The 23,598-nt window shown below is 30.4% G+C and overlaps 2 protein-coding genes across 2 annotated transcripts in view; one reads left to right on the top strand and one right to left on the bottom strand.

Annotated features, from left to right (window-relative positions):
* Positions 1-880: 880 nt before the first annotated feature.
* Positions 881-11,068, top strand: LOC139493484 (uncharacterized). The gene is made up of 4 exons (XM_071281914.1): positions 881-946; positions 3,560-3,785; positions 9,717-9,869; positions 10,732-11,068. Exons 2-4 carry the CDS (start codon positions 3,560-3,562, stop codon positions 10,953-10,955), a joined length of 603 nt encoding a protein of 200 aa, XP_071138015.1. The 5' UTR covers positions 881-946; the 3' UTR covers positions 10,956-11,068.
* A 2,254-nt stretch (positions 11,069-13,322) lies between these two features.
* LOC139493448 (ubiquitin-protein ligase E3C-like) overlaps positions 13,323-23,598 on the bottom strand; it is a 29,462-nt gene continuing 19,186 nt past the window's right edge. The window contains exons 16-24 of the mRNA XM_071281855.1: positions 21,320-21,414; positions 20,698-20,839; positions 19,823-20,067; positions 17,841-17,965; positions 17,483-17,573; positions 16,693-16,791; positions 16,138-16,294; positions 15,477-15,607; positions 13,323-15,079 (exon numbers count right to left, since the gene is read on the bottom strand). Coding sequence (XP_071137956.1) covers positions 14,912-15,079; positions 15,477-15,607; positions 16,138-16,294; positions 16,693-16,791; positions 17,483-17,573; positions 17,841-17,965; positions 19,823-20,067; positions 20,698-20,839; positions 21,320-21,414 — 1,253 coding nt within the window. The 3' untranslated portion in view covers positions 13,323-14,911. The remainder of the gene's footprint in view (positions 15,080-15,476; positions 15,608-16,137; positions 16,295-16,692; positions 16,792-17,482; positions 17,574-17,840; positions 17,966-19,822; positions 20,068-20,697; positions 20,840-21,319; positions 21,415-23,598) is intronic.

The raw sequence follows: 23,598 nt of genomic DNA, 5'->3' as shown, positions 1-23,598 counted from the left end.
TACAATTACAATGCAATACGTTGCAATTACAATAGGAATTACAATTGCAATGCAATGTAATAACAATAGCAATACAATAATAATTACAATAGAAATACAATTACAATTACAATAGCAATACATTTACAATAGCAATATCACATCAATAGCAATACAACTACGATTGCAATTATAAGTCAATTCAATTCAATTCAATTCAATTCAATTCAATGCAATGTAATTCAATTAATTCAATTCAATTCAATTCAATGCAATTACAATAGCAATGCAATACTATTACAATTACAATTGCAAGGCAATGCAATGCCAATGTTATGCAATGCAATTAAATTCACTTTTTTTTTTAAGCGAAAGTCTCATTTACAATTAGAATGACTGTGATGCTTGTGTATTCATATATACATATGCTGGGAAATTTTTTCATATAAGGATATTCAGGTTTTACACAGCAGCAACTACGTGATTCCTTGTCCATTCCGTCAGAACACAGGACATCTGACTTTTCATCAGAAGTTTACACATAATATCAATTTTTTAAACCCCCCCCCCCCCCCCCCCCCCCCCATTTTACTTACTGAATGAACTTAATTATCAAAGTCAGATGATTATTTGAATAGGGTTGCTGTTATATATATTAGAGCGTTTAATATCTTTTTAAATAATATTTCGCCCGACTTCCTTCTCTATAATCACAATAACATCTGATTATAAAATTACAAAATAATTAATTGGCGAGTCCCAGCATTTCATCTCTGTTTGAAAAATAATTATTTTTATACCAGAAAATTACATCAACATAAACTGTTTCTCATAAACTTTAATATTTATACCATTCGAAAATTATTTATCTGACATATATCGCTTCTTTCATGCGCTATATACTTGTTTAACTTTTATTGGAGGAAACAATGTTAGATTTAAAATTTTAGGAATTTTCCTTGTAAAGGTAGGAAAAATTGTGTTTTTTCTTCTTTCTATTTTTTTCGTGTATTTTTTTTTAAAATATGTTTCAAATCTGCTAGTATAATGCTCAAAATGACTCGAAAATATTAAACCAGTGCCTATATGAATTAACGGAAATTATTTTTTCCTGGAACAAATCAATAGTCAAGTCCTTTATACAATGTATACGAATTCCACATCTATTTTTTTCAATGTGTTTAGTAAAAAAAAAATATAGAAACGATTGCATATTTTGCGATAAATCAAGAAAAAACGCCATATAGGTATTGGTTCATATGTATATTTTTGATAATTGCAATTAGAATTTGTGTTTCATATTTCTTGTCTACTTGCCTCTGTAGTATATACGTATCAAAAATGAACAAAGCAACACCAATATTAAAGAAAGGAAACAGATAATGTAGCACAATACAAAAGCAACTATTTTTATTCAAAATTCATTTTCAGCTGTTGTAACTTCTTAATTAATATTCCAAAACCATTCTAAAATTTCAAAGTTTACGCAGGTTTTAGTATTAACTAATGACTGAGTAGACATGCATGCACCCAACTTGAATTTCACTGCTGAAATTGTTTGTTGTTGCATAACCGTGTTGTCTGGTTGCTTGCTCGTTTATGTATATATACGAGGGGGGGCAAGGGGTTTAACTGTTATGCTGTTATGGGGCAATTTAATTCTTTGTTATCTGTTATTTTGAAAATATATTTGCTGTTAGCTGTTATTGTCTTATTCTTTGTTAGCTGTTATTGGGCTTTTAGTTTTTTTGTTATCTGTTATTGTGATAATGTATTTGCTGTTAACTGTTATTGAAAATTGGAATGTTAGCATTTTTTTTACAGTCAATATTCGGTATAAATTGAAGATCATTGGACATTGGGGTCTACCACTACTAATATGTTTGTCCCGTATTCAGAGAAGGATTCCATTAACATATACCCATCTCAGAAGTGAGGTCCAGGACAATTCAAGTATATCTTATGATTATCCTTTGTAATAAATTCCATTTTTTTATGAATGTGTATTTAGAATTATCTTAATTTTTTTTTGTATGAGAATAATGTTCCTTGTTTCCCGTACGAACATATTAAATTAAAACAATTCTTAATATGACAAATAGGAAAACATATGGCCAGGAATATCTGACAAGGATCTCAATTAAGGACTAGGTCCTAACAACCACTTAACCTTTTATATAACATGGTACATAGACTCAGCTCTGTGATTATTTTCAAAGCAGAACCAAATGCATTGTACAATGAAAGTTCCAACCATGTACTTGGGTCCGAAGCTGCATATAACTCATTACAAACAAAGATTTATTTCGTTTCAAGCCATTGTTTTCCTACTAAACTATGTATTCTACTTACTAGTACACTTGGTACAATCAAAAACCTAAGCTGATAAAAAATTGTTCAAATAAGGCCTTTGAAAATAGTGGAATAAATTGCTTTTGGAGTGTCAAAATTCATTCAAAGTACTTGATAAATTGCATGCTTATAATTGGTGCTTTTCATTTTTCTACCTATATACCACTTTGATTCATAGTCTTATTAAGAAAAATTCACACACCTCATTAAATGGTCATTTAGAAAAAGTCAGAATATTCAAACTCTTTTAGGTAATTTTTTTTTATCAGGAACAATGGGAGCTTCAGTCAATATATATAAACAATACACCTACGTTTCATGAGAACTGCTGAAAGCATTTTTGAGTTATTTTTGAAAACTAGCCTGAAAATACCACCTTTTTCTAATGAATAAAATCCCTTAACTCAATAATATAAAATCTAAAATTAATAAAAATCGAAAGGGAGTTTACAACAATAGATATAAACATTTCAGAAAAGTTTCATGAGAACTGCTGGAAACACTTTTTGTGTTAATGTCTGAAAACTGGAAAATCCCCCCCTTTTTAATTAACAAAACCCGTTAACTCGGAAACGTAAAATCTAAAATTTATAAAAATTGAAAGTGACCTCGTGTTAATAGATATAAACAATTCACCAAAATTCCTTGATTTGTGAAAGCATTTTTGAGATTTTATCAGAAAACTGAAAAAAAACACCAATTTTATTGAATGAAAACCCATTACCCAGAAACTTAAAATCTAAAATTAAAAAAAAAAAAAAAAAAAAGGAGCTCACGTCAATAGATATAAACAATTTCCCAAAGTTTAAAGCAAATTGGTTAAAGAGTTTTTGAGTTAATGTCCGACATGTTGACAACAGTATACCATAATACGTTCCGTAAACGAGCGTATAAAAAATATTATTATATATTGAGTAGTAATTTAAACACATTCTAGATACATAAATTAATACTAAAAACAAAGTCATAGAAAATGGAATGCATTACAAAGGATTATATCCGTAATAACAAATACTGATTTGTCAAAGACCGAATTATTTTAATATTTCATTTACTGTTATCTGTTTTTGTCCATTTTAATTCCTTGTTATCTGTTATGAGCCAAATCAATTTGCTGTTTTGCTGTTATTGGGACCCCCCTTGCCCCCCCTCATATACATTTTACTGATGTTGAAATAAAACTGTTATCATTTTTGTTTGTAAATTTGCAATTTCGATTTTAATTTAGATGCCATGGACGTTAAAGTGCAGTCCTTTCCTTTCAAAAATAATAGAAAAGGTTTCCTGTAGAATACAGACATTTCTAACTCTTTATCTATCAGCTTTAATGTTTGTGATAGCAGTATCTACAAATGAATGGTTTTTATGTGGAACCAAAGTGAAAACGGGCATATGGAATATATGTCTCTTCCAAACCACATCGAACCACTGGAAATGTGATTCCTTCAAATCTGGTAAGAAAAGAAATAAAATGAAAAAATCCGTTAGAAATGAATAAGAAAATGAAATGCAAATAGAACTATCAAAAAAATAATGATGCCAGATATATTACCAGAACTGGAGTATTAAGCATAGATTGACCCTTTATGCGTCTGAAGCGCTTTTCTGGATTTACCTTAATCAGGCATAAGCAACTCTCAACCCCTCTCCCCTCCCAAAAAAACCCACTCAAACAATACAAAAAAACAAAACACAAAAAAAAAAAAAAAAAAATCAGCCAAGGATGTAAATACTTAACGAGGAACTATAAGATCAAACGAGACTTTGCCAAAATCAACCCACGGTCAACATTTACTAAAGGTAACAGCTGGAAGCGAAGTTTTTTTTTTTTATTAGTTTCTAATTTTAAATCTATTAACGGAGAATTAAAGCAATGTGTGTGTTATAAATCTTCTTGTAAGTACGGAAAAACTGACTTGTGAGTTGATGGTAGATTTTCGGTGACTAACAGCGATATACACCGTCGTAAAATTAGAAATATAAAGCATTATACATTTGGTGCATCTAAAGCGTTTTTACAGATGATGACCTTGAGGTCACTCCGATGTATTGTTATCGCTTAAATTTCCTTCATTCATAAATTATAGTCAAATTAGTTTTGGGTTTTCAACACCAGTGAAAAAAGTGCATTTTCATACCTGCGATTTCTGTTCTCCGGTTGTACGATGTTTCAACAAAATACGGAATCATTTCAGTTGTTGATTTAGTGGTGAAAATTTGACTGAATTATATCTTAATAAATACGATTTTATATGTTTAATTGGTGTTTCAGAAAGAGGCCAGGTGCTCTTGTTCATTCATAAAATTATCGTTCATTCATAAATTTATCGTAAAATAAAAATCACTACACAGGTTATACGTGTAGTGTAAATGACCACCTGTAATCTAAAAATAGCGGTCTCACTAATAACGACAAGAAGAATGTTAGCGACAAGAAGCGTCAAGAACGGACAAGAAGAATAAATTAAGCGACAAGAAGACTATTTAGCGACATGAAAACTTCTCGTATCGCATGAGGATGACACATATCAAATGAACAATTATGTGTTGGACTTAGTTTTAAGAAATGATGTCAAAGTAACACTATGAAAATATTTTTAGTAAGCTGAAATATATATTTATTTTTTACATGTTTATGTCTTGTAAGTTATTTTATTTCTGTCCCATTTTTCAACATCAGCGTCTCGAAAGGTGAAATGTTTTAACTGAATGGTTAATTTAAATTAATTATGAAAATTGTTAAAATTAAATAAATAAAAGTAATTATTGCCGAGTTACAATCACTACCAGGGGATAATCCATAATTACCCCCAACTTTAGCCTGGTAAATTAAGTCTTTTATTGACATAAAGTCAAAACCTTCTTGCTTTTCACTAGACAACCATGTCCTGTCAGGTTTAATTCTTATATATGTAGATGAAAAATAAAAGTCCCCAAAACATTAACATGGCAGCAATTGCTTTAACAGCCTTTAAGGCTTTGATTTTTTTTTTTACAGAAGAGTGTCCACCATGCACTTCCACTGCACTATAATAATAGTAGAATAGAATTATCACATACAAATAGATGAAAATTATATATACATGCAATCGTAATATTAATAACTTATATAACAACAAACCAGTGTATTCTCTACGACTATTATTATATAAGTATAATAGTCCAAGGTATACTGATTTCTTGCACTACAATATAATAGTTATTACGGTGAGGTTGAATTTCCTGTCATTTATTCATCATCCAAGCACGAACTTCTATTAGAAAAAAATATCTCTGTAAATTAACCCAAGTTTCAGGTATAGAGATGTGATCTGTTTCTGTGACATGCGCTTTTGACTATCCACAAGAACCTGCGGTCATCCGATGTTCAGTACTTCAGTACTTTGATTTATTTTTATTATTTAACTTCATTCAGAATGCTCAATATGATATTAAGTTGGCAAACACAAAATGCATCGCTTCGTTACAAACTTATCAACAAGAGCGACCACACAGGAATGATCACACACCGAATTCTCCCAAAAATGTTATGTCATAATATTGTTATGTAGTTAACTTCGACATTATTTTCAAAGAAAATCTTGTATTTACCCATTTTACTTATTTCCATTACACTATCACAACCTATAAAATTGAGAATGAAAATGGGGAATGTGCCAAAAAGACAACAACCCGAAGGTCCGTGTAACACTTAACAATTTAAAGTTCTAAAACGTTTTCAAATTTTAGATTTTTGGAAATTTGATCAAAGTTTTAAGATATCAAAATTCCAAATTTTGTAAAAGTTTTGAAATTTTGAAATTTTTACCAAATAATTAAAATATTAAAATTTTAAATATCGTTTTTAAATTTGATAGTTTAGAAATTTGATAAAACTTTTTACATATTAAACCTAATGTGCAATTTTGATTTTTTTCACTTTTTGAAAGTTGGATTTTTTAAATTTTTGATTAAAATATCAAAAATAGAAAAGGGGCTAAAAAAGAGGGGTACCTGTAAACACGGCTCTGATTATAATCATTCTTAGTTTGGAATAAATAGCACGAAATATATCAATATTCAAACCTATTTGAACCGGCATCAAATAAGTTGAGTTAAATCTCTAATACAAGGTGAGAGTTTGAGACAAATATAATTCAGAGCTATTTGGTGTCCCAGTGCCAAACATTTAGAAGTAACAGTGAAAACTGACCAACTCGCAGTAGGCCAACTGACTAGTATTATTCGCCTTTTTGACGTTCCTGATGAAGGTAGATCCAGAAAAAGCGCTTCAGTTGCATGCAACTTTCAACGTTTTGTTTTCTTTTTTTATCAATTGCATTGCCTTTTATGATTGATATCAGTTCCAATTACTGATACGGAAAGAATACTAAATTTATGCATGGTGTCGCAATGAACGTTGTGCTAGGCCTGCTTCAGCTGGTCCCTAGACAAATAAGTGTACTTGTTCAGTGATGATTCAGTGATAATAGACGTCCTACTAAACTCCAAAATATAACAATGGACTAAAAATAAAATCCTACACGACTAAAAAGGCCAGAGGCACCTGAATTGGGACAGGCGCACAAATGCGGCGGGGTTAAACATGTTTGTTTAGATCACAACCCTACCCCTCTACCTCTAACCAATGTAGAATAAAAAAAAAACACACACAGCAATACGCACAGTAAAACGTTGTCCAAGGGAGCAACAATTTAACTTCAAAAATAGGGATATGGTTGTTATGTCGAAGCGAAAAAAAAAGAAAAAAAATCGCGCTAAGCGCTAATAATTTTATAAAGTTTTTCATCACTATTAATCAAATAATTTAGTTCAACACTATAAGGCATGGGGAACATCTGAATTCAAAATATTTTATTTTGTCCTATGCTTGCATAGAATATTTTTTCTTATCGAATTGGGGATAAGAATATTTTATGTACCATTATTGAAGCCCCTCGTGGAAGTATCCGGCCAAGTTGAAAGTGTCACCTTAGTGACAATATTTATATATCAGATTCCCAAAAAGATGAACATTTATCGCTAATATAAACTTTTGAAAATATTTTTCAAAAATGCCGACACCTACAAAAGGATAGATAGATACAGCGGCAACTATTACATAAGTCTTTTGAAGACGAAACGCGCGTCTGGCGCAAATACAAAATTTACATCCTGTTATTTATCTACGATGAGTTTATGTAGCTACTTTATAACAGTATCCTAGCTCCAAGCTACTTATATTTGATCTTACTCTTAATTTCAGCATAAAAAAAGATATCAAAAACCTCCCACATTCCAGACTAGCACAACGTTCATTGCGACATCATGAATTCAGTGTTCCTACCGTACCAATACTTCATGAATTCAGTGTTCCTACCGTACCAATACTTCATGAATTCAGTGTTCCTACCGTACAAATACTTCATGAATTCAGTGTTCCTACCGTACCAATACTTCATGAATTCAGTGTTCCTACCGTACCAATACTTCATGAATTCAGATTTCCTACCGTACCAATACTTGGAACTGGAATCATTGATACAAAGCAATATGTGTATGATCGTCAGGCAATCGATAAAAAATGAAAACAAAACGTTAAAAAATACGACCGAAGCGCTGTTCTGGATCTACCTTTTTTAGGAACACTCAAAGCTAAATATTTATGGCCAACCATTTATAAAGAACAGAAATAGTTGATTAAAACGTTAAAGATGAGATCGTTTAAAATGTACATGGAAGTATATATTCATCTGCCGACATGATTGCAGAAAGTAAGAATTCGTAGAGCAAAACAGAAAAAAAAATTGAAATCAAATATAATACAACATGTATTGAGCCATTTTATTGCTTAAAGTTCAGTAGAAAATATATAAATATATACTCAACCTAACCATATTATTTGACCTACTGCGAGTTGATCAGATTTTACTGTTACTCCTAAAATATTGGTGCTGGGAAAACCAGCAAGTAAAATGGTCATTATAAATTGTTTTTTGGAAACCAGCAAGTAAAATGGTCATTATAAATTGTTATTTGGATGGAGAGTTGTCTCATTGGCACTCACACCACATCTTCCTATATCCAATTATCAGAGCCGTGAGTATTGTTCTAAAACGAATTTATTTTGTCATCCAATTTTCCCCCGCTTACAACTGTCTGGCTGTGGTTTTATTTTAAATATATAGATACAGCGGCAACTATTACATAAGTCTTTTGAAGACGAAACGCGCGTCTGGCGCAAATACAAAATTTACATTCTGTTATTTATCTACGATGAGTTTATGTAGATACTTTATAACAGTATCCTAGCTCTTCTATATCCAATTATCAGAGCCGTGAGTCTTGTTCTAAAACGAATTTATTTTGTCATCCAATTTTTTCCCCGCTTACAACTGTCTGGCTGTGGTTTTATTTTAAACATATAGATATACTTTTAAGTATCAGTATGTTTTCATTTTATTTTGTTTTGTTTCGTTCCGCTTTTACTTCGTTTTGCAGTTTACAGGTACCCCTCTTTTCGCCCCTTTTCTAGTTTTGATATATCTTAATCAAAAATTTAAAAAATCAAACTTTCAAAAAGTGAAATAATCAAAATTGCACATAAGGTTTAGTATTTTTAAAGTTTGATCAAATTTCTAAACTATCAAATTTTAAAAATGATATTAAGAATTTTAATATTTTAAATATTTGGTTGAAATTTCAAAATTTCAAAACTTTTACACAATTTGGAAATTTGATATTTTAAAACTTTGATCTAAATTCTAAAAATCTAAAATTTCAAAACTTTTTAAAACTGTGAATTGATAAGTGTTACACGGACCCCGACCATAGAGCAGACAACAGCAGAAGGTCACCAACAGGTATTCAATGCAACGAGAAATTCCCGCACCCGGAGGCGTCCTTCAGCTGGCCCCTAAACAAATATATACTAGTTCAGTAATAATGAACGCCATACTAAACTCCAAATTATACACAAGAAACTAAAAGTTAAAATAATACAAGACTAACAAAGGCCAGAGGCTCCTGACTTGGGACACTGAGGCGCAAAAATGCGTCGGGGTTAAACATGTATGGGAGATCTCAACCCTCCCCTATACATCTAGCCAATGCAGAAAAGTAAACACATAACAATACGCATATTAAAATTCAGTTCAAGAGAAGTCCGAGTCTGATGTCAGAAGATTTAACCAAAGAAAATAAACAAAATGACTATAATACATAAATAACATCAGACTACTAGTTTGTGTGCTGAAAGTTATCAAAATTATATATCTTAGAAATGTTAAGCTACTTATTGTTTTCTCTAAGATCGAGAGAGAAAAACTTGTATTTATATACTATAAATACAACCTAATGAAAAATAAGCAATGTAAATATTTCTTTTCTTTTCATTTTATCTCCAGATTTTGCAGTTGCTGTTCAGGCATTTTCGGTGATGTGTATTTTTGGATATGTTCTAACTGTAGTATTTCTAATCATCTTTATAAAATGTCCAACCTCGACGTCTACGATGTTCTCTCTTACATTGTCGTTATGTTTGCTGTGTTTGAGTATAGGTAGGTAATTCAATGTTATATATTTATAGAATGTGAATTGGAAAAATCGATATTTTGTTTCCATGACGTGAAGGTATTTCTAGCGTTTAGTCGAAGATTAGGCTTAGGGTATCTTTTTCATTTGAACTCTGGTGAATTTTCGTTTCTTTGTCAATCATGCCAAATCTCCTTATTTCATAAGCATAATTTTTTATTCGAAGACTGTCTTGAAAAAGCTGCTTTGAATTCTGAGAAGACCCAAAAAGCATTTGAATTATACAGAAAGCTGGTTATTAGTCTAAAAAGTCTTTTCTAAATCAACAACTTTTAGCATGATGAATAGTTGTGACATACCAATGAATAAAAGGAGACAGATGTAAACACCATTGAGACAGAAACCCAATAAAACCAAACAAATTGACATACACTGAACCATTCCGTACTATCATCAACTCAAAAGAACATAGAAATGCAACATCCTTATACTCCGAGAGCAATCGGTTTCACTCCAGATTTTTTTAGGGTGTTCGTACTACACATCGCTTGCATTTTACAAATGTATGTCTTTGCAATTTGTTGATATACATTCGAGTGTTAATGCCTGGTCATGTCTATTTGGCTGTCTTCCACAGTACTGGAATTTTTTCAACACATATGCCAATAACAACATTCAAATAGCAATGACTCTCTTTTTATAAATTGTGTGCGTCTGAAGCTTTTTTTTTGGATTTAAAATCATCGGGCATCAATGCTAAAACTCAAACACTGGAAAGCCAGTGATATGTACAAATACATGGAAACGTGAAGAGCTTGATGACCTATAGGGACATACAAAGATTAGTAAAATTATCTATTTAATACCGTTCTTCCTTTTACATTCCAGCCTGTTTACAGATGATGACAATGATAGTGTATGCCATCAAGGTCAAAGATAGTATAATCGATGTTATCAGAATGAACTTCTCTCAACAAAATTCATCTATGTCATGGTCCTTTGGTTTAGCACTGATTTCTGTTGTCATGACAACTGTATCAGCCGTTCTTGCCTTCAGTGAGATAAGAAAAATAACCGGAGGAGACTCAAATGGGGTCACTGGTCCTGTCTGAGCCTCAGATAACAGTTTATTTGCACTATATTGTTTGAAATTTGCTTGCCAGAAATTTGTTATAAAATATATAGAGTGCAATGTTAAAAATATTAAAGATTGTTTTATATGATATTTTTAGTTTTTTTTGTTCAATAAAGAAGATATGTAGCAATTTTTTTAAAGAAAAGTACAAGTGTGGACACAGATCAGTGTGGATAGTATGTTTGGATGTTTGACAGTGTTTCCTGACAAAAAGAGTTCTCTTGTGTTTTTTAAAAGAAAAGTACCAGTATATATTCATTTAAAGCATTCATCATTACTACAAATCTGAACCAAACATTCTATTTTGGTTCAATTAGCTTACCTTCTTCAAACAGTTAAGTGTTTCACTTGCTGTGCATACAACATCAACAATTTAGAACAAGATAGGTTACTCCTCAAATTCCCATAGAATAAAAACAGCTGTGTTTTCCCAATTATTTTACTGCTGTACCTGTTCTATCTTTCGGTTACTGCAAACCTGAATATCTGTTCACTATCCCCCAATTTGAATTTCTATTTTCCATAATAGGCTTGTGACCTTGATATTTGACCTTGCATTTGAATAGGATACAGGTTTTGAGGGACCTTGACCTTTGACTTTGTAATCAAGGTACAAGTACTGGATGTTGTTGCATACAAATAACTGATTCTCTATGGTGCCTGAAATCTTTGATATTCAGTTAGGAATCAAGGACTCCAATTTGTCCCACATTGGATAAATTTCATGAAGATTGGTAATTATTTATAATAATTTTCATTTGTTATTCAAAGTTTGGTTGCAATTGGACACTTTTAGTTTAATTGATTGAAATATTTGTTTGGTTCTGGTTCATTGAACACATACAATTTTGTTCTATTAATAACAACGGTGATACTAGTCATTCCACTGGGTCATAAGACAGCTTTTAAGGTAAACCTGTTTATATTAAAATAGCCAAATTAAGCCTTAGTCCTTTTCAAACCAGATGATTCTAAAGAGAATAAAACAAGTTTGCAATGGAAAATATAAAAGGTAAGAAAAAATATATGAAAAGTTCTAAAACTATGCATAGTTAATCTAGGTACCAACATTTATATCATAGAATTATACATTCTATGAACATAATTTTTCATAATCTATTATCTGCAGGACATTCATGTTCATACAATATATTGACTTAAGGGGGCTCGCTGGTCTAAATCAATTTTTTTATTTAATATAGGATTTCGCTATATTTTTCTATAAAGGATCTTTATCTTATACTTAATAGAAAAATGAAATAAAAAAATGGGGTCACCGTTAATTTACGCTCACAATCTGCTTTTGAAAAAAGCATACATTTTTGTAAATTTTTTCTGTTGAACTAATAGGAGAAATCGGTAATATCGAAATAAAAATAGAACTAAATTACAGAAATCGCTTAAATTTTACAATTATTTAGTTTATGTACAGCTTATTGGAAAACAACACTAAGAAATATAGGTCACCGATGAGTTAAACAAGATATTTCAATTTTAACGCCGAAAAATGGTATTTTTGCACCAAAGGGAGATAATTTGGAGCTTTTTCAATAATATCTACATTTTAAAAGTCACCTGGGGTCAACACGAATTGATATTTTGGAATGTTTTTTGTACCATATGATAAAGTAACAACTACTGAAGGTAATTAATAAAATTTGTAATGAAAAATAAATTTGATTTTTTTCTGAAAATCTTATACCCGTGAGCCTCCTTATAATTATTAACTATAAAACTTTCAGGAATATTGGCTTTATTGTGGCTGTCATTTGTTAATGCTGGAGAAAGTTTGAGTATCAATAAAGAGTCCCTACCTTCTGCAAGAAAAGTGACAATCCAAGTCAATTAAGATAGGAGTCAAACATTCATTCCAGATTAAAACTCATAACCTCAGTATAAGTCTAGATAATCTCAAGCAACATTAATAACATCATCAGAGGTTATGGTATTAAATGATTGATACCATGTAACTAGAGGGCTCTGATCAGATCATTAACATATGTCTGATAAACTGTTTTGATCACAAATAAACAGTTCCAAGTCAGGAGTCTGTAATTCAGTGGGTGTGGTTTGTTGCTGTGCTACATATTTGTTTTTCATTCATATTTTGTACATAAATTAGGCAATTAGTTTTGTTTGTTTGAATTGTTTAACATTTGACATCTTGGGGGCTTTTACGGCTGACTATGCGGTATGGGATTTGCTCATTGTTGCATACGGTTACCTAATGTTGTTAATATATGTGTCATTTGGTCTCTTATGGAGAGTTGTCTCATTTGCAATCATACCATATCTTCAAAAAGTACATTATTCAATTCAAGATAAAAAAAAATCTTCAATCACATTTTGTTCTTTTACTTTATTGAACATGTTTAAAATCCATCCAACAAAATACACAAATAATAGACTTAAAACATAATAAATAAAAGAAATGATTCTTAACTGTGTGGTAATATTTTCTTATAATAACTATCTGACTAAAATGTCCAAACAAATTCCGTACAGTAATCTTTAAATGTAATGAATATGCTTACATTTATCTATAAATAAATCTTAAATAACAGTCAAAAACAGTTTCACCAATTTTGACTACCTTTCTGGACATTTTTTAGACTCATTTAGAGCATTGCTTTTAAAAGGAATAGTGCAGGGGAAATGCAAACAAAAAATCACATTTACTCTGTACCTTTCAAAGTGATGATAATTACAGAATATAAATCATGTTTAAAACAAAATATCACAGTTTCTGTTTAAAGCATGTAATGAAAAAGAAAATGTCATTACCTGAAAATGAATAAAACAAGATGTTGGTAAAAAGTCATTGAGATTTCTAAAGGTCAACACTAATCAGGCCATTATTCAAAAGATCAAAAACATTTTTCCTTGAAAAAATAAGGTAAAACCTGGGACTATTATACTTGTCCCAGGTAAAACATAGAACTTAACCAAATTTGAACATTCTTAGTAAAAGATATACCCAAGCTAGAATATATATCTATTTGCATTAATTGTTGACAAGCATAAAACCTTTATTTTTTTCAGCACTGAGCAGTAAATATTTTCATACATGAAGTGTTCAAGTACAAGCTGACAATGTTTGATGAACTTTTCATTAAATAGTAAAAACGAAAAAAGTTAACTTTATAAATACTGAAAGACTTAACTTAAATATACATTAACAAATCTTACAGAAAAGGATAACATTTGTTAAATGTACAGTAATGAATAAATTACTAAACGATATATCATGGTACATGTATCACCTAAATCCATAATTATTTAATGTCAATACATTCATAAATGGCTGAAATAACTGTAATAAGTTGGTTATTACATATAACTATCACAAACCAAGGTACATATATACATGTTATTTTGTTCATAGATAATTTCAGTATGTTATAATTGATACACATTTTTCTGTCTGCATGATATGGATAAAGCAAAAAATGTTGAGAATAATACTGATATGATCATATTAAACTATTTAACAAGATCTGATTTTGTAATAAAACTCATTCAATGTTGTTTAGTTCTATACTCCTGAAAAGTCTTTACTCTGTAACAATAACATGAGAACTGGAATACTAAAACTGAAAATCAATGAATTTTTTTTTTTTATATTTGAAACAGTCTTTTTATCAAAAGTAACCATGTATGAACTTTAGTTTTTCATAAATTCATCATTTTATACTCTATGTAGTAATGAGTTTGAATTACTTCCTGGTGTAAAAAGTCATCTCAATGTTTTTAATACAAAGAAAAGTAAATACACAGACTAAAAAGATTTGTTTTTACTCCTTTTATGTTAAAAGTTAGTAATTTTTAAGAAACAACATCCCTAATATTGACAAAAACAAATCAGACATGAAGGCATATTTATATCTCATTACAGAATTCATAAATAATGTTTCCTAAACTGTGTGCTGTCAATCAACTCAATTCAAAACCAGCACCTGATTCAATGGCATACAACAGTTTATTTTTGAGTGTTTCTTCATTGCCAAATTCTGGAAGTTTTAGGAGATTCATGCAGGTGCTTGCTGTCGGAAGACGTTCTTCACTTCCACCATGATGAACACAGAATGCTGGGTACAGGTCCTAGATAATATAAAATTTATTTTTTATCATACTGTATATAATTTTACAATGAAAACATAATGAACATAGGTTTATCTCTTTGCTATTGTAAGCTTTTAATCTTTTTTTTTAAATATATATCATTTCATTTACAACAAACAATAAAAAACAGTAAAATTTTGTAACAAAGTTCTGCAAGACACCTCTTGAATTCTATCTTGGTTTCCCTTCTTTGTGTGGTTGGTTGCTGTCTCATTGCAATTTGGCATATATTCAACTTACATGTCTGTTTCAGCACACAATCAAATTAAAACTATGATGATTTTCTACTATCATTTCCTTTGTAGAAAGGCCATAATTGTCTTAACTGATAAATATAAGCAGTAACTGTACTTTTCCTGAATTATTTCACACTTACTTTAAATCCTAACAGTGGTGGTCTCGAACAACTAGTCACAAACTTTAATAGTTGTCTCTTTTGATGGTCTGTAAAACTTTCTACTGCTTCCCAAAACCACTTAATAATTCTGTGATCTGATGTGTAGCCTCCTAAAAATAAACAATCATAACTTAATGATTGATTATTACTTGCTTAATATAATTTGAAATTCATGTCAAATTCGTTGATCATTTAACATTTAACTATAATACAACCTGGAATAAGGATGCAGTCACTCTTATATCAATTGATCATTCATACAAACATAACAAAAAACAAAAAATCTACTAAATACAATAATTACTGTTTTACCCAATTCACAAAATTTAGTAAAAGTATCATCTATAACATGTCACAACATATGACAATATGATATTGAATTCTTGTGTACATCTATCTACTTTTTAGTAAAAACTTTCAGGAAAGCAAACTATTCCCACAGGTTCATTATAAAATGATTATACTTATTAGTTTTCATTAATTATTGCTTGACTAAGTCAATTCCATTCAATTTAGTATACAGAAAACCTGATAGAGCAGCATATTTTAAATTAACTTTACATATAATATCATAATTTTAACATGTGTTTAAAAATATCATGTTTGAAATATAAGTTGTCTCCCCTTATTGAATATTTACCTGAATAGTTTGTGTGGTGTTTGAGATCTGCTATATCAACAGGAACAAGGGCGCCAGATATAAGAACTTGTAGTTCTTGATGGTCAAACATTCTTAACCATTCCAAGTTAATGAGATCAGCCATTCCTTGTCTGAATGCCGTACAATGTTGTCTTATCTAAATATAAACAAAGTTCTCTTTACAGATGGCAGTTTTTGTGACTTACAAGTTTTTTTTATGACACAAGGTTTTGATCAGTGCAATTAAAAAAACTGTATTTTTTGGAGCATTTTATTAGTTATTCAATGTTTTACAATTGATTATTCTTTGAAAATCAACAGAAACTAAAATATTTTCAAGATCTCCATCAACATTTTTGGACTTTTTGTTATAAAGCATATTGAAATAAAATCATCTAACTATTGTTCTTCTCATTTGATAGATTTTCACTAATTGAAACAATTTCTCATGACTAAATGACTAAAAAAGTTACTTGCTTGAATTTTCAATGTAAAAAAAATCTTGTATATCGCTTACATAAGCAATAGTGTATATGAACATTTCAATAAACATACCTGTTTGTTTATTTTATAATCTGCCATTAAGTGAATGTATTCAATTTTGTTGTTGTTGTTTACAGCTATATCACGACCACCAGGTTTTAATTCTTCTATCTGAAATTCACAAATATAAGATTCATTAAATCAAAATCATACCTTCTTTTACATACAGCAAGACATTTTTAAGTTTATGATTCAAAGAACTTTTCCGACTATCCTCATTAGGAGATATCCTTCTTCAAACTTTTGTTTTCAACTTAACCTTCAAGCAATTATTAAGATGTGGATAGCAATAACAGATTAACACTTTACTAGAATTTCATAGATTTTTTTTTACATCTACCTTAAATCTAACCTTTCTAAAAACATCATTTTATTGACTCTATTTTGGGTATACAAATGTATAATTATGTATTTTACAATAAATAATCAAATCAATCCAAGTAAATATAAACTAATTGTTAAACAAACATATCTAGGAACATGGGTAAACTGGTATGGAAATATTGAAAAAAATACTGTCTTTTTTTTTATTCAGGCTTTCCATTTTTTATTTAAATGAAATGTATGAAAGTAACAACACTTCATGAGCATTATACATGGATCCTTTCTCTTTTACTTATTTTGAAATAAAAAAATGTTCCCAAGAAAATCTTTGAATATTCAGTAAGTCATAAAAGTTTATATAAGGCTGTCAAGTCTGTTATACTATCTAAACCAAGTATGACACAAGAACTATGACTTCTAGACTTAAACAAATAATAAATTCCTAGAACAAAACATAATTCATGGAAGAAACACTCACTTTAGTTTGCCCAAAATCATTGTTGACCACTGAGAAATCTAAGCCCAAGTCTGCTACATCACCATCATAAGTCTTCAGCGATAACAAATTTCTGTAAAATACATGATATATTGAATTTGAATCATTTAAGCCATTAGAAATAATGAGTTTCTGCCTTCATCTTGTAATAAAGTTTTATGTTATTTATTATAAAACTGATCACATATTAAATTGCCGATTAGAAGCAACTTACAAATTACAACTTCTTTTCTGCTAAAACTTTTAAAGGCAAGGCAGAAAGACTAAAATGCAAAATAACTTGAGTACTAAAGAATCAATACTTAAGATCTCTCATCAACAATTATAATATTCTACATACTTGTACATTTCTGGATCTAATGATGCTAGATGGTGAATGTCAAGGTCGCCACCATGTCGACTTAAAATCTTTGACAGAAAGAAACTAGCAAATGGAATCTCTACTAACATGTTTTCATATATAGCCTGGAATACAATTTAGAGTATGTTAGAATATAACAATCTGCATTTAATCCGAAAATTACTGCAATATATTTCATTAAAAAAATATTTTAAATCATTTTTTTTGTCTTTGTAATTTCTCATCTTATACCGTAGAAAGGGGTGTATAGTCCGCGTTTTTTTTTCCCTGGGAATGAAATTGATGGAAGGGGTGCGGACTATGCAGTACTATAGGATTTCGTGACATTTTTTTCCATGTTGGGATACGATGTTGAACGAGGTTTGGCCAAGTAAACAGAAACATCATGTGTTGTCAATGTTATAATGTATTCTTGACAACTCTTTGTATTATTTAGAAATAAAATAAACAATCTAACTGTATTCTTGACTACTCTTTGTTATTTGTTTTTAATAAAATAAACAATCTAACAGTGTTGACTTAGTAATTTGCATAAAAATCAGCCTTTGATCGAATGTCCGCTTTGTTTCGGATTTGGTCAAATTTGTGTCATTGCATCTTAACAGTGTACCTGAATCCTGAATATCAATGAAAGATGAACCCTTCAATGGTAAAACCATAATAGTCAAGTTGAAAGCTAGTGAAATCTTCCCAAGATCGATTTTGTTTAATGTTATTCGCGTGTGTACAGTACAAGTAAACCATGATGCGCCATTTTGAAAATGTGTGCTTAAAGTATCAAAAATTTTCGTATTTTGACTTTTTGTGTTTAACTCTTAACTTATCGACGTAAATAAATCAAGACCTAACATTTTTTTAATTGTAAATCGTAACCATTAATACTGAAAGTGTAAACCTGAAAGAAGTGGAATTTTGTATACGAAACTATATTTCCAGGTGAAAGGTCACATTGTGCAGGTGTATCGTCTTACATGAATGAGTTTACGGGATTGTGTGTAAAGCAATTAATTAACCATGTCAACTTTTGACAAGTGATGAATGTAATTCAATAACCTAAGGCAGTTCTTCAAATCAATAAAAGAAATGATAAGATTAAAGAGTTATAATATTTTAATGAGTTCTAATCAATTTTTAAACATCAAACATCAAACTTTCGATCTTAAATGGTTGATCTTTAATTTTGTTTTGTTTAATAGCATACCAAATATTTATTTTTAGAATTTTAAACAGTTTATTGGCTTGGGCAAGCTACCACTTTCAATGTTATCAAAAGTGATAACACTGATAGTTAAATGTACATGATTGAATTAATGAACATTTATTACATGAATACAGTTCTTACTTTCATTGTTTAGGACTTTAAATTAATTAGTAAAGAATGATAGTCTGAAAGACGATTTAATTGAGCAATTAAACAGAATCTTTTGAAAACTTTTAAAATAGATAAAATACATATCTTTTTAAGTCCTCTTTTACAAACTGATCATAATTTTGTATTAATCATCGATCTATTAACAACAATGATTACTGCCAGTCTTTAACAAAGATTAAAAACAAATCTTTAAAGATCCCATTCAAAAACTTATCATAAGTTTTAAGTGACTATCGATCTTTTCAACAACAATACTTACTATATTGCCGATCTCGGCAAAAAAAAAAAATATAAAAAAATACGCAAATTCGGCATTTTCCGTCATTGTTCGCGGACCCGATCTTGTCAAAAGTTGCCGCGGACTATACAAGCGAACTAGACTTTTTCCTCGATATTTGGGGATGAAGAGGGGGTGCGGACTATACACAAATGCGGACAATACACGGCCGTATATGGTAGTGTTTAAAATGAATTTTAATTTTAAAGTGAGTTATCTAAATATAGTATTGTCTTACAACTAATTTGATTGTATTTATTGTTAAGTCTCTGAAAAAAAATTACACATGCAAAATATCTTGTTGAAGAATACCTTTCCTAACATCCTTCCTAGGAAAAAATAATGCTGTGTGAAGTTATCCATCAACAATGCTGCTTGTGGATTAGGGTATAATAATCTGTCTGTCGTACTCAGGAATAGACCTCTGTTAGGATCAAATCCTGTCTTTAACAACTCTGATAAAAACTCCCTAAATATACCTCCACCATCAATACCAGCCTCATCCAGACCGGCAGCATTTACTAACTGTACTCTCATCTTCAGCTTTAGGTTTGGTTCTACAATGTAATATTATAATTTAATGTATTAGAATTTTTCAAAAGAATACACAAAACTTAGTTTAATCCTGCTGCATTCTGTATGTCTGTGTCTGACCCAAGTCAGGAGCCTGTAATTCAGTGGTTGTTATTTGTTAATATGTTGCATATTTGTCGTTCGTTTATTTTTTTAACATAAATTAGGCCGTTAGTTTTTTAGTTTGAATTGTTTTACATTAGTCATTCCAGGGCCTTTTATATAGCTGACTATGCAGTATGGGCTTTGCTCATTGTTGAAGGTCAATTTTTGTGTCATTTGGTCTCATGTGGAGAGTTGTCGCATTGGCAATCATACCACATCTTCTTTTTTATATTTAGTGATTGGTAAACATTGTTCTTAAAATCTGATGTCAAACAAATAATTTTCTTGATGCTTCAATACATGAATTATTTTGCTATCAAGGTATAAATCTTGTAAATAGGAGTACTGCATTGTAACTCAATAGCATAGGATAGGTGTAAGCAGATAGTCAATATAAACTCAAAACTGTTCATAAGGTACTGATGAATGGATTGAACGAATGTTTTTTCTTAAAGTCAAGTGGCAAATATTTGAATACCAGCTCTCAAACAATATAAAATAACACCAACCATTTTCTGGTGAGAGTTTGTCAAATGCATCTTCATAGATATAATTTCTCCTGATCATTACACTGATTGCAGGACCGGACAGGAAGTGGTGTCTATCTCCCTGGTTTTCTTCTCTGTCATTCTGAATCAACTTTTGTAATATCTGTAATAGGAAATATCAATTAAATGTAATGACCTTACAGGTTACTAGAAAAAGGCATTTGATCAATGATTACATATTTGAAAGTTTCCTACAAGAATCCTGTATTAACATCTAAAACATTATGAACAAATAAAACTGTTCAGTAATACTTCCACTTTTAAGATTTCAGTTAACAGTAGATTGATGAGCAAAGAACATAAGCAATTATTAATTTATCATTATTATTTTAGTTAATTTCTTCTGTTACCTACTAACATCTGACTGTGCCTATTGCGATGTGTTTCTTTATTTTACATTGGTTAGAGGTAAAGGGGAGGGTTGAGTTCTAAAAAACCTGTTGCATTTATGCACATGTCCCAAGGCAGGAAATTATAGCCTTTGGTAGTCTTGTGTTTTTTTTAATTTTAGTCCATTTATATGTTTCAGATTTTAATCTTTTTCATCATTAAAAAATGAATTGACAAAGCAGCAATGCCATACCTTGACACGTTCAGCAAATGAGACAACAAATGGTAATTCTGTGAGTATGACAAGGTTCTTTACATCAGTGTTAGAAAGTGGAGGTCCATCATCATCTAAATATAATTTAAGGTTAGAATATATGTCAACAATAATAACAAAAGTAAACAATGATAAATCAGCATCTTGAATAACACATATATGATGGGTATTTCTTTTTAAAGTACATATTTGAAAAGGACATTTCATATAGTAAGCTTTTTTCTTTTGGTCAATCCCCTTTACAGAGAAATTACATAAATTGTGTTGTAATTACTAAGTTAATCCCATCCATTTTATTTTATATTTTAACTAGCATCTAGGGAAATTACATAAATAAATAAAAACAGTTGCAACGTTTGTATCAATAAGACTATAGAACTAATAAACCAGGGCGCAGCTTTATACGACCGCAGAGTTTGAACCCTGAACATTTGGGCAAGTATGGACACAACATTCAAGCTTGATACAGCTCTGAATTTGGATTGTGATTAAATAGTTGACACAACACAGGTTTCTGACACATAATGAATGTGGTCTAAGAACTTAAACTTAAAAACTTTGAATTTTAAATTGAACATTACCTATTATGGTCCAATATCCAAAATCTAAATACATGGTTAGATTCAGCATATCAAAGAACCCCAAGAATTCAATTTTTGATGAAATCAAATAAAGTTCAATTTTGGACCCTTTAGACCTCAATGTGGACCAATCTGATAACCGGGCCCAAACATCAAAAATCTAAATACATGGTTAGATTAAGCATATATCAAAGAACCCCATATATTCAATTTTTGTTGAAATCAAACAAAATTTAATTTTGGACTGCAACTTGGACCAACTTGAAAACTGGGCCTATAATAAAAAAATCTAATTACAGGTTTAGATTCAGCATATCAAAGAACCCCAAGGATTCAATTTTTGTTGATATCAAACAAAGTTTAATTTTGGACCACGATTTGGACCAACTTGAAAACTGGGCCCATAATAAAAATTATAAGTACATGTTTAGATTCAGCATATCAAAGAACCCCAAGGATTAAATTTTTGTTGAAATCAAACAAAGTTTAGTTTTGGACCCTTTGGACCTTAATGTAGACCAATTTGAAAATGGGACCAAAAATTAAGAATCTACATACAGTTAGTTTCGGCATATCAAAGAACCCCAATTATTCAATTTTTGATGAATTTGAACAAAGTTTAATTTTTGACCCTTTGGGCCCCTTATTCCTAAACTGTTGGGACCAAAACTCCCAACATCAATCCCAACATTCCTTTTATGGTCATAAACCTTGTGTTTACTTTAAATTTCATAGATTTTTATTTACTTATACTTAAGTTATGGTGCGAAAACCAAGAAAAATGCTCATTTGGGCCCCTTTTTGGCCCCTAATTCCTAAATTGTTGGGACCTCAACTCCCAAAATCAATCCCAACCTTCCTTTTGTGTTCATAAACCTTGAGTTTAAATTTCATTGATTTCTATTAATTTATACTAAAGTTATAGTGCAAAAACCAAGAGTCTTCGGACGCCTACGACGACTACGGACAACGACGCCAACGTGATACCAATATACGACCAAAAAATTTTTGCGGTCGTATAAAAATATATTGAGGAAATTAACAATTTATCTGAATTATTTAATTTAACTAAAGAGAATCTTAGGTCAACTTTAACAGGGGTCACCACACTTCAAAATAATAGGGAGAAGTGAAGACCAAACAGGGAGACTTCTGGGAGAAGTGAAGGGCCAACAGGGAGACTTCAGGGAAAATTGACAGATTGCGTTTATACTTTTTATGAATAAAATTTTCTAAGAATCTATACCTTTTTGTTACTTTTCTAATCATTTTTGCATGACAATTGCTAAGGAAGTACATTTTTGTAAGTCCTCGTCTTGCCATGCTTGTAGTCTGAAATACTTTTTTATTTACATGTGTACCTATGCAAATTGTCAAAAAGTATCATGACATAAGGACCATAAGTTGATGGCATAAGAGCTGATTATTCTGGTAGGTCTGAATGAATTGAAGATTTGACATGGATCAAATTATGCTGCATTTCAACGATTTTAAAATTAAACCAAGTCCAAGAACCTTTTAAAACAAAAATAATAATCAATTAAGAAAAGTTAAAATATGGTTTCACTGTCTTTCATAGCTAAGATCATGATTCAAAAATGTATTTGTTCTTAAAATAACATTTAATAAGAATTCAGAGAGAAAACTGTTTGACATGTGTTGAAAACGTAAAGTAAA

Source organism: Mytilus edulis, chromosome 1 (assembly GCF_963676685.1).
Source record: "Mytilus edulis chromosome 1, xbMytEdul2.2, whole genome shotgun sequence".
Taxonomy (NCBI): domain Eukaryota; kingdom Metazoa; phylum Mollusca; class Bivalvia; order Mytilida; family Mytilidae; genus Mytilus; species Mytilus edulis.
This window is presented reverse-complemented; position numbering and strand designations above follow the sequence as displayed.